At 44.8% G+C, this 12,706-nt stretch overlaps 1 protein-coding gene across 1 annotated transcript in view; it reads right to left on the bottom strand.

The window, feature by feature from the left end:
- The window catches only part of LOC145342364 (phosphatidylinositol 3,4,5-trisphosphate 5-phosphatase 2-like), a 107,552-nt gene that overhangs the window by 24,736 nt on the left and 70,110 nt on the right, over positions 1-12,706 (bottom strand). The window contains exons 15-19 of the mRNA XM_080187885.1: positions 11,962-12,100; positions 8,422-8,521; positions 5,359-5,447; positions 2,347-2,428; positions 849-938 (exon numbers count right to left, since the gene is read on the bottom strand). Coding sequence (XP_080044011.1) covers positions 849-938; positions 2,347-2,428; positions 5,359-5,447; positions 8,422-8,521; positions 11,962-12,100 — 500 coding nt within the window. The remainder of the gene's footprint in view (positions 1-848; positions 939-2,346; positions 2,429-5,358; positions 5,448-8,421; positions 8,522-11,961; positions 12,101-12,706) is intronic.

Genomic DNA, 12,706 nt, shown 5'->3' on the forward strand with positions numbered 1-12,706 from the left:
TGCCCACCACTCCCCGCACCCCACCATTGCACCGCAATAAAACTGAATCATTTATGTGATAAGCTAAGGGCTGCTTCCCACTGCCAAGCATATTTTACCAGAGTCACTGAGCCATCAGTCACACTCCAGTTTGGGAGGGGCAGAAAGGGCCTAACAATGAGAATGGCTGCTCTTGTGGCAACAACCCCACTTGGCACTTCACGACAACACCCCCCCCCCTCCTCCCAGGGTCTGGCTGACTGGCTGCAGTGATCCCATACCCCACTTAATACTAATCGGACAAGGGTGATATATATAGTGGTTTTATAATGAATGAAGGCACCAAATCATCCGAAGGGATTAGGTAAACGTGTGTGTTCATTTAAATGAAAGCAAAATACTGTGGATGCTGGAAACCTGAAATACACACATAAAATACTGGAAAATCTCAGTACGTCTGGCAGCATCTGTGGAGATAATTGTCTCCAGCAGTTTCTGCTTTTGTTTCGGGGGAGATTCATCAGCCCCATTTGCCACTGGAGGGAATCACGATCACCCGCTGAATGGGACATCGGGCAGTTGAGGCTACCTCAACTGGCTACCTTGTTTTTAAGGCAAGGATAGATAGATGAACGGGCAGATAAGTGGAGCTGAGTTCATGGACTTGTGCTAAGCTACCTCAGGCTGAAGAATCTTTCATCCCATTACTCTGATTTCAATTTGTATCCAGATGAAAGACCAAAGTATAACCCACAACAATGTGACCCAGACGCCCCCCCCACAACTAATTCTGTCATACTCCACTTGTAGAGGTATTCAGGAAGCCCCCACTGGTGAACATGTTCTCTGTATCACTTGGCACTTTTTACCTTTTTTAGACACAAACTGGGAAGTTACCCCAATTTCAAATGTGGAAAAGATGGGTGAGTGGTCACTTGTCATGATATCATCCGTGCAACCTGCAGAAAAGTAAAAGAGAATCAAGATGTGGAAATGAATTATTAAGTCATTTGGTAGTACAGAAACTTGAGTAATCCTGAAAAAAAAATTCTGTCAAAGTTTTGCATCTTGCACTCATCAGGACATTTGCAAGAATACAAAGTAAGGGAAATCAATAAGTTTACACTGTATGAAAAGGGAATGTTGTTTGGTTGGCAAGTGGACTCTGATTGGGGAGGCATTGCCATGAAGAATGCACTAGTTGACTGACAGTTAGCTGCCAAGCATTGTTGGAATTTAAACCAAGCAGCTTGACTCTGATTGGTCAAGGAATTGCTCTGAGGAATGAACCAGTGAATAGCTGTCCCTTATTTTGTTTCACTGAAACAGGTGCAATGTGTATACTTGTTCTTTCTGTCTGCAAAGAACAGGGCCCTATGTATTATTGTATGTAGTTTCCAATAAATGCAAATGCACCAAATTGCAAATGCGATTGACAATATTAAATTGGTTATCAGCATAATTTTTAACGCATTAAGGATTATTTAGAAAACATTATCCAATTTTGGAGTCACATCAAATGTCAGATACAGGGCGGTAATGTGATGCAACAGTTATGACCAGGAAATCGGTCATCCTTACATGGTCTGGTCCACGTGTGATTCCAGACCCACAGCAATGTGGTTGACTTTTAACTGCCTTCAGGGATAAGCAATAAATGTTTAAAGTTTATTCATTAGTGTCACAAGTAGGCTTACATTAACACTGCAATGATGTTACTGTGAAAATCCCCTGTGAAAACACTGGCCCAGCCAGTGAAGCCTACCTCCTGTGAATGAATAAAAAACAAAATTTTAACAGTGTTCACTTCTCAGTCGGCCCTAGTTCCCACTCAAAGCTGGATGGAAATCCACAATTATTTAAACAACTCACCTCATAATTGACCTCAGCGCCCACTGTAAAAGTTCTGACAAGCTGCAACCACATTCAATGAGTAGGTTTATTTGTAATAAAAAATGGATGGAGGGAAGCTTGTGGACTATTTTCTCAGTGTCAGCTGATTTGGGAGAGAGAAGCAGCACTATTCAAATTTGGAACACCAACGTAATACATTTTCCAAATGAGATGAATTTTCTGCCTTATCCCGCCTGCGAGGTCTTCCAGTTCCATCTGAGGTGACCCCCCTGCAGGTTGGCAAAGCAAGTAAAACGCTGTGGACAGTGGCAGGGCTGGAAGGTCCCACCACCTCTGCTGTCAGAAAACACAGTGACGGTGGGAATGGATGCTGGAAAATCCTCCCCAACAGATGACGCAACTTTGTTCACCAATACCTGACCAGGATAGGAATTACCTTCTAGCTTTGCTTTGTTGCCCTAAGCTGCAAAGGCACCATTTGTATCATTGATAAAAAAAAATGGATATACCCACCATATGAAGTACACCGATTATAGGTTGCCGGGTAAGATTTCCACAGGACCCTATCACACCAAGAAGGAACATTTATTCTTACCTATAATAAACGACAAAGAACAAAGGTATGAATAATAATAAACCTGATGATCTCGTCAACTGATGTTAAACTGATGGGTCGTTAGTTATTTGGCTCTCCCACCCTCCCTTCTTCATTTACAAAGTGATGCTTGCAAGCTTCTAATTAAAAAGCACAATTCCTGAATATAGTGAGATTTGTAATAATTAAGATTGCAGCTGTGTTTCTCTTAACCTATTCTAAAATTCTGGATGCAAACCATCAGGTGCTCAAGTTTTTCTCGTCTTAAGTCCCATTATTTTCTCCATTGTCGCCTGTTTTACTCATATTATTGTGTGCAGTTCTGGTCACCTCACTATAAGAAGGATGTGGAAGCATTGGAGAGGGTGCAGAGGAGATTTACCAGAATGCTGCCTGGTTTGGAGGGTAGGTCTTATGAGAAAAGGTTGAGGGAGCTAGGGCTTTTCTCTTTAGAGTGGAGGAGGATGACAGGTGACTTAATAGAGGTTTATAAGATGATGAGGGGGATAGATAGAGCGGACATGCAGAGATTATTTCCTCGGGTGGATGTAGCTGTTACTAGGGGGCATAAGTACAAAGTTCATGGTGGGAGATATAGAAGGGATATCCGAGGTAGATTTTTTACTCAGAGTGTGGTTGGGGTGTGGAATACACTGCCTGCTGTGATAGTGGAGTCAGAAACTTTAGGAACTTTCAAGCTGTTATTGGATAGGCACGTGGAACACACCAGAATGTTAGGGAGTGGGATAGCTTGATCTTGGCTTTGGACATAGCTCGGCACCACATTGAGGGCCAAAGGGCCTGTACTGTGCTGTACTATTCTATGTTCTATGTTAATTATACATCACCCCTCCCTTTGAATTTTCTTTTGGTTCCCTTCTATTTCTGGTGGTTTTCCCAATTCTAGCACTGTGAGAGCAAAACCCAGACATTCCTGTTAACAGGTCTGACATTTCCTATTCCTTTTAAATAACATTGCTGTCAGCTTTGATATCCTACGCAAGATGATTTTCACCCATCATTTCAATTCTTAGGTAATTTTTTTTCTCTGTAAGTATCACAGTTTGCTGGATATGTTTTTTCTTGAGTTTGTATAAACCTTTTATCTTTATACTCTTCCAGTTTTTGTTTATTGACCGTAGTAGCTCAACCACACAAGTGGAGCCTTTGACCAGGATTTTCCAGCCTCATCACAGACAGACCCATTATGGGAGATTTGGCAGCCCAACCAACAGCCCATTAACATTTGGCAGGACTGGATGATCCTCGTGGCAGGCGGGACTGGAAAATCCCATGTTTTGCCTTTTAGGGGTACATACTGCTTGTCTGCAGGTTTGTCCACTGTCAACCTACTGTGGATAAATCATTCCTTATTCTGCCAAATTTTGCCTTCCTTCATATTTAAAACCTGTTTGTGACTTTCTACCTTCCCTTTGAAACTAGTACAAATTTTAATTATATTATGGGCACTAAATGCAAGATGTTTCCCTCCTAACAGACTGTAACTAATTCTGATTTATTGCTTATCATTGAATCTAATAACATTTCTTCTGTTTTCAGTTCAGAAACAATATTGATTCGAATGCAAAGTAAAATCAGATTGGGTGGAAGTGTCAATTGTGAACCTGTGCCCGTCAGGTTCCTAACAGTTTGGCAGGAGGGGGAGCGAGGGGCATGAGGAAACTGCCCCAAATGCATGTTCAGGAATCCATTGCCCTCGCTAATTGAGTGATCGTAACACAACGGTCAAGGTGAAAGCTACAATCCCATTAGCTGCACATGATGACCTTCACATGCTTATCAGATCTCCACCAGTACACATTCCCCACTGCATCATTACAGTCAAGAGGTGTGTGGACAACCACTAGAGCTCTTCACCTTCGCAGTTCCTTCACTCTAACCAATTGTGATCACCACTGCATGAATCACTTCCTATTACTGCTGTCATTAAGCGCTTTATCAATACTGCTACTTCCCATTCTCATGTCCCTTCTAATCTCTCTGCGCTTTCCAAGGATTTGATAGCCCATAATGTTTAGCATTCACCACATAAACACAGTGGCTATGAGAGCAGGTCAGAGGCTCAGAATACTGTGGCAAGTAACCTACCTCCTGACTTCCCAAATCCTGTCCACCATCTACAAGGTACATGTCAGGAGTGTGATGCAATACTCTTCACTCCTCTGGATGTGTGCAGCTCCCAACAACATTCAACAAACTCAACACTGTTCAGGGCACAGCACCCCACTTAATTGCCACCACATCCACAAACATTCACTCCCTCCACCACCGACCCTCAGTAGCAGCACTGTGTACTATCTGCAAGATACACTTCAGAAATTCACCAAAGGTCCTTAGACAACACATTCAAAACCCATGTCCGCTTCCATCTAGAAGGACATAGGCAGCAGATACACAGGGATGCAATCACCTGCAAGTTCCCCTCCAAGCCACGCATTGTCCTGACTTGGAAATATATCACCGTTCCTTCACAGTCGGTGGGTCAAAATCCTGGAATTCCCTCCCCAACAGCAGAATGGGCCAACCCACAGCCCATGGACTGCAGTGTTCAAGAAAGCAGCTCATCACCACCTTCTCAAGGGCAACAAAGGATGGGCAATAAATGCTGGCCAGCCAGCGATGCCCATGTCCCACAAATGAATAAATAAATAAATAAATGAACCATACTGAATTTGCAGCCAATTCTCCGCAATGCCAACGACATCCTGCCCCTGAGGCTAAATTTGTTCCTCAAATTTAAGTGCTTACTTTCTTACACTATGTGATATTCCTCGTTGTGTGGCTGTCCTCTGGCTGCTTCTATCTTTGTCTGTCTTTTCCTCACAGTTTTAGATTACCACGTGAATGAATGGCAGGAAGAAGAAAATGAGGGAGGAAATTAGGAAAATAATCGACCTGATATGACTTACCCCAGTGGTTTTGTGCTTCTGCCACGAGTAAATGTCTCTGGTGTTTCGCTCATATCGATAGGTTGGAGGGAATGTGATTTCTTCCTCATCTGTCAGACGTGGGAAAGAAGATTGGGAACACAGTGTCACAGGTGCCTTTGTCCAGTACGTGGGCATGAGAGGGTTAATGTTTCAGTTCCAAGACCCTTCATCACAGGCTAGCTTTTCCCTACCATAATTCGGAAGAAAGATCGCTGACCTTCAACATTAAGCCTACTCACTTCAAAAATGCTGCTTATCCTGAGAGTGTTTCTAATCCTTTCTTTATTTCAGATTTCCAGCATCTGTGGTAATTATGTTTCAGTCATTATCATGTCCAGTATTTAGATCATCAGTGCCCAAAGCATACAATGCAAGGTAAGATATACCGCAAGGTTAAGTAACATACATCATAAGAACATAATAAGAACATAAGAAATAGGAGCAGGAGTAGGCCATCTAGCCCTTCGAGCCTGCCCCGCCATTCAATAAGATCATGGCTGATCTGAAGTGGATCAGTTCCACTTTCCCACCAATCTTCCCACTTATATAATGATCAATATAAGATCATAGAATCCCCACAGTACAGGAGGAGGCCATTCAGCCCTTCAAACCTGCACAGGCAACAATCCCACTCAGGCCCTATCCCCCATAACCCTATGTATTTACCACGCTTGTCCCCTTGACACAAAGGGGCAGTTTAGCATGGCCAGTCAAACTAACCTGCACATCTTTGGAGTGTGGGAGGAAACCAGTGCACCCAGAGTAGACCCACATAGATACAGGGAAAAATTTACTAACTCCACAAAGGCAGTGTCCCAAGGCTGGAATTGAACCCGGGTCCCTGGTGCTGTGAGGCAGCAGTGCTAACTACTGTGCCAATATAATGCATGCCCTAAGTTAACATAAAAGTCCCATGTTATACAATATTGCATCCAGATCTGATCACCACATTACAGGGAGAATGTGATCAAATTAGACAGGATACAGAGGAGATTTAAAAGGATTTTGCCAGAATTATAGCTGTGGAGAAAGATCGGATAAGCTGGGATTGTTTCTTTCAGAACAGGGGAGACTTAATTAAGGTATAAAAAATTATGAGGAGCCAAAAGATTGCATGGGGAGCACCTCTTTCCCTATACAAAGAGATCAGTGACCAAGTGACATATAGACAAATATTTAAAGTAATTGATAGCAGGATTAGAGTTAGCAGTAATGTTTGCACCAGAGGGTTGGGGAGTGGGGTAGGGTGGAGTGGGGGTGTGGAGAGGGGCGGGGGGGTGGGGGGAGGCAGGAGCTGTCTGCAACTCACTGCTTGAAAGGCAAAAACCCTTATTGCATTTAAAAGGAGTACTTGGAAGTACAACATTTGGAAGTGTTGTAAGCCACGAGGCTACCCACTAAGAGCTTGGAACTGGGATAAGGCTGGGTACTCTCCTTTGGTCAGTGCAGATGCATCGGGCTGAATGGCCTCCTTGTAAAGTTTTCTATGGAGTGAATTTTACCGGGGGCAAGTGGTGGTGTGATTTTTCCTCACCCGCATCACCTCCAACCCCCCACCCCCCATCTCCCCCACCTCCCCCCACCTCCCCCCGCCCCCCGCCCCCCCATTCCTCCAGTTGAAAAGTTGGTCAGTTTATGGCTGAGTTTAAACCAGGTCGCCTCAAGGTAATAATACACTGGGAGCAGTCTCCAGGAACAGGAGATGCCAATCAGATTGACCAGCAGCTGAGTTATTCCAGCAGCACCAGAACACAGTAGTGACCACTGCTGGAACAACAAGGAGTCCCCAGAAGGAGGACATTGGAAACCAAACAGGGAGGAACCCTGGACCCCAATGAGGGGAGGGGGTGGTGGGGCGAGGTTGGGATTCAGAGATCAGGTAGAGAGGCACAAAGGGAAGATAGATCCCACCTATTGAGGGAGGGGGGGATCTGCCCTCGATGGCCACAGAAAGGGATAATCCATTTCCTTTAGCTCCCACCTCAAAGCTGTTCTGTTTTCCCCACTATAAAACTTCAATCAGGCCACTGCGGTTGGCCTCCACAGGACAATGGAAACCAGACAGGGAGTATGTGCTCCCTGATTAAGGATCCAATTGATGGGCCAAGCAGGGAGTCTTTGCCTTGTATTTAACCGGGATAACCGGCTCCTTTGACACAGCCGGAGTTAGACTGCTAGCACTCTGTGTATTGTTGTTAGAGTTTGTAAATAAAGGGATTTTGGTGAGGGACTTCTGCCTCCGAAGACTTACTGCATCCACCCAATGTATTATAAGGTGGAATGATGTTCTCTAGTGGTCTGTAATTGGCAAATTAAGTGCTACAAGAGGCTGAAGGGTGGGTGGCTGCCTGATGCCTCACTCACACATGCTCTCCCACTCACCCCCCCAACCCCAGTAATATGGGGAGGGCAGCTTGGGGTAGAGGTGGGAAGGTGGTGCGCTTGCCACCCATTTCATAGTACATGCGTCTCACCTTCAAATATGCTGCTGTGTGAGAGGCAGAGGTGTTGGGGTTGGGTGGGAGTCCAGGGGAACATGTTCCTATTGCACAAGAGGTTGAATGAAAATTGCACGGGTAAAATTTGCCCTTTTGTCGCAGTTGAAACCACTAAAGTCAATTAAAGTCGCCATAATCCCAGATGACCATAGGCTGCTCTCACCTTTGAGGGGAGAGAGCTGATTGGTGGTGATGTAACCCAAGGATCGCCACACATCAGGCAAGAGGCAAGGTTGAGAAAGCAGGTCCTTGTGAATAATCTGAGCTAGTATGGGGATTGAACCAGTGCTGTTGGCATTGCTCTGCATCACGAACCAGCCATCCAGCCAACTGAGCTAACTGACCCCAGAACCAATAAACATATGAGACAATTTAACATGGGGGGGTGGGAGGTTCATTGGGGAGGTTGGCATTGGAGACTTCTAATGTGACATTGGTGGGAGATCGGCAGAAAGCCCAAAGAAACAGCATAAATGCCACTTAAAATATAACCTTAAACAGTACGTGGCAATGAACACTTTTAAGTTATCAGGAATGTACTTACAGAATTTCAGGAAAACCTTTCTTTTCTCTTGCTCCAGGTTGAGTTGGTCAACACTCAGTAATGGCTCAAACTCCTTCTTGCTGATATGGCTTAGAATATCCTGAATGATAAAGTATTGGATTTAGGAGTTTCTCTTCATCTGCAACCCCCCACCCCACCACCCCCCACCCCCCCAACCCCACACCCCCCCTCAAAAAATGAAGTTATCTGCTATTGCTATCCCAATCTTTATCATCATTTTATCTCCTATCAAAATCATCCAGCCAATACTATTTTTCACCAACAGTGACAGACAAGTCCTAAATATGTTGGGGTCTGTGGGTTTTAACAGAAAAAGAACATGCTTGCAAGCATGGGTTCGAAAGTGTAAGCGACACCCAAACAATTGTCAAATCATGTGATCAGCCCTTAAAGCAACCTGCACTCTCCTGAAAACATTTAACACAAATGGGGCCAAGTTTTCTTTCAGCTGGAGTCAGTATCAGAGGCTGGAGAGCTGGCAATTTCCCATGACCAGTTGGCGTGTGGGTCTCAGGGTATATTCCTGCCTCCAGGCCATTATGGCACAGCTGCTTCAGGGTTGTTGGCAACTGCCCACCTACAAGTCAATTTCATTGGTCATTTAAGCCAATTAGAGGGCCTATTGAAGCCATCTTCACACGTCAACTAAATTTTTTCCAGTCCCCTCCACCCAACTGAAGACCTAACCCGACAGGTGCTTGAAGGCATCTTCCAAGCAACAGACCAAAGAGGGTCAATGCTCAATCATTAAGGATAAACTCACCTCTTTGTCACAATAACCATAAGGTCTCAGCTGCATCCTGTGGAGGGGATTTCCCTCCACACTGACAGTTTGGCAATCGTGATTCCTTTTTAATTTAATGTGCGCAGAGAGACTAGGAAATGTGCAAAGCCCCTCGGACAGTTGTTTAGTTCTAACTGTATGTAACTTCATTGAAGCACTGCAGAGTGTAACATGACCGATGTATACAGTTTGAAAAGATTTCTACTCTCCGTAAAGAAAATATTGAGATGCTTGTAATGTTCTCATTACTGAACTGAAGTATCTCAGATTGCATCTTAATCCCTGAAGAAAATGTAAATGGCATTGCCGTCGACTGTATAACAATTGGAATTTTTTGTAATGTGTCTTTCAGATTACATATGAATAAAGTATAATTCTGAAAAAAAAAATTCTGAAGATGTTTTTCGAGGGTGCCTCATTCTCCAGGTATCCTTTTTTCTTCCTACTACATTGATAGGACATATTTCTGACCTCCAATCTTTCAGTGCTGGGGTCTTCCTCTTGGCCTTCCCATGTTGGAAGCCCACCTACCATCCTACATTAGGGGGTTTTCACAGTTACTTCATTGCAGTGTTAATGTAAGCAACATTACCTTAACAGTGTTAATGTGACACTAATAAATAAACTTATCAGCTGATGAATGCACTGTCTAGTCACTAATTTGCCATCTTATTGAAATTGTGATGGGTGTCAGGTGCCAACACAATGCAAGGTTAGGTGCTGGAAATGCTCCCAACATCACATTCAAAAATGGAATGCAAAATTTCCATCAGACCCCAAGAGAAGTCTAGGAGACGTCCAGCTTGGGTGATTAAAAAAAAGTGGGCGGCACAGTAGCACAGTGGTTAGCACTGTTGCCTCACAAGCCAGAGACCTGGGTTCGATTCCGGCCTCAGGTGACTGTCTATGCAGAGTTTGCACATTCTCCCTGTGTCCGCGTGGGTTTTCTTTGGTGCTCCAGTTTCCTCTCACACCCTAAAAGATGCGCACGTTAGGGGGATCAGCCATGCGAACTTGCCACTTTGTGTCAGGGAGACGAGGAAGGTAAATATGTGGGGTTACAGGGCTGGGGCTTGGGTGTGATTGTTGTCGGTGAAGGCTCAATGGACTGAATGGCCTCCCTTCTGCATGGTAGAGATTCTACGATAAACCAATTTCACCAGGTTTTTGTCCCCTAATTTACATTCCGCCATGTTCTGGACGTCATGGATGGATCTTCTGTTTTGCTGTCAAAGGGGACGGGGAAGGAATTCCACCCTTCCGATACACAGTGACCTCAGCAGAATTCACACCAGCTGCCAACTGGCATGACTTTCATCCAAGTCTGCAAGAAGGCCTCAAGCCTGTGCAGCAATGAGGAAGTGGCAAGCTTAAAAAAGGGCAGTTCTGAGAATATTGCAGAAATGCTAAAATTAGTCGCTTTAAAAGAAATGGTGAGCCTGCGTTTTCCTAGCAATGAGGTTTTTCTTCGTCTGCATGAAAATCAAGGAACTCTGCAGCCCTCACAGGAGGCAGCAGAGGCACAGCGCACTCAATTGCCTATGGTTGTCCAGGACAGTGTCACAGATCTCCTTCAGGCACGAGCCTTCACAGGCCTGACAAGTTCTTTCTTTGTGCTCATTAAATAAACACTGGCTGGAATTCTCCCACCCCATCTGCCACTGGAATTCTAGCGGGCGGGGTGGGGGGTGGGCATGTAAGGGTCCATTGAAGTAGGGTGGGAATCTCCAGTTTTCAGACGAGGAATCCACCCAATTATGTTCTTACAAGAAATAAGCAATAAGGCGATCTCAGCCGGGGGCAAGAGACCTTGGAGGTCTGTAGTTGGACAATTGAACCAGAAGATTGAATCATTGATTGGCATGAGACAGCTCCCCTGAGGAAGATCAGGATTAATTTGGCAGGTAAAGACATTTGGGGAATAGGCATAAGAGAAAAGTAAAGACATTATCTGGAGGAAAAGAAAATTGAGGGATATAGTGAGGAATCAGGAAGTTCCCCTTAAAAGTAATTAGATTTGATATGATTTATTATTGTCACATGTATTGGAATACAGGGAGAAGTATTGCCTCTTGCGCGCTATACTGGCATAGGGAAGGAAGGAGAATGTAGTGTGAGAGCCATAGCTAGGGTGTAGAGAAAGATCAACTTAGTGTGAGGGCGGTCCATTCAAAAGTCTGATGGGAGCAGGGAAGAAGCTGCTTTTGAGTCGGTTGGTACATGACCTCAGACTTCTGTATCTTTTCCCGACGGAAGAAGGTGGAAGAAAGAGTGTCCGGGGTGCGTGTCCTTAATTATGCTAGCTGTCTTTCTGAGACAGCAGGAATTATAGAGACAGTCAATGGATGGGACGCTGATTTGCGTGACGGATTGGGCTACATTCACAACCTTTTGTGGTTTTTTGCTGTCTTGGGCAGAGCAGGAGCCATACCAAACTGTGAAACAACCAGAAAGAATGCTTTCTGCGGTGCATCTGTAAAAGTTGGTGAAAGTTGTAGTTGACATGCCAAATTTCCTTAGTCTTCTGAGAAAGTAGAGGCATTGGTGGGCTTTCTTAACTATAATGTCGGCGTGGGGGGGACCAGGACAGGTTCTTGGTGATCTGGACACCTAAAAACTTGAAGCTGTCCATCATAAAAAGAAAAGGGAAGAATTAGTCTTTTCTAGTTGCCCCTACAAAATCCTATTTTCCTAGATCAAGGATTCCAATAAAGCAGGAAGAAAATGATACTTACCTGGATATCCATATCTAACCGATAGTTAAGGTCTCCAAACCAAAAAATATGGGTAAAGCGCAGAGCAATGTCAAAAGAACTGAGCTGTTTGTCTCCCAGTGATAACAAACGGAGTATATCTAAGTAATTCTGGTTTCGCCTAAAACAAAATCAGAAATGGAAAGTTACAGCTAATGAAAAGCAAAGCAGTTGCATTTAAAGTTACAGGTTCCATCTGTTGTAGCAGCTCAGGATGAAGCTTCGGAATCATAGGACAGAATCTTACCTTCCCCCTCAAGCAAGTTCAAAGGCAGATAGGAGAGTGTGATTGCATGGACATGATTCCCTACATGTTCCTGCCATGACCTAGTAACGATCTTACCCAGGGGTGGCCAGGGCCTTGGGAGAAAGCCCACCCTTCTCCCACTTAAGGCTCTTAAGTGACCACTTAATGGCCACTTAGGAAACTTTTTTCTTTTTTTGGGCTGATGGGCAGTACACATCTCAGGGGGGAGAAAGGTAGAAAGATGGTGAATTCAATCTTCGGCAAGAAGTGGTGGAGGGCACCTCCATCAGAAGTCCCCTTTTGACTGGAGGGGCCATCCCCTTAAGGCTTGGTGGCCTCCAGACTTCACTCCCTCCACCTTGTCCTATCACCGAGACCCCAATCACCAACGCACCCCCCCACCCCCCGCCCCCACCCCCAGCCCCCAACTTCATGACGCTCCCAGTTGTTCCCCGCCCTCCCTCTGGGCTCTGGGGCTTA

Source organism: Carcharhinus amblyrhynchos, chromosome 4, assembly GCF_965287045.1.
Source record: "Carcharhinus amblyrhynchos chromosome 4, sCarAmb.v2.hapA, whole genome shotgun sequence".
NCBI lineage: Eukaryota > Metazoa > Chordata > Chondrichthyes > Carcharhiniformes > Carcharhinidae > Carcharhinus > Carcharhinus amblyrhynchos.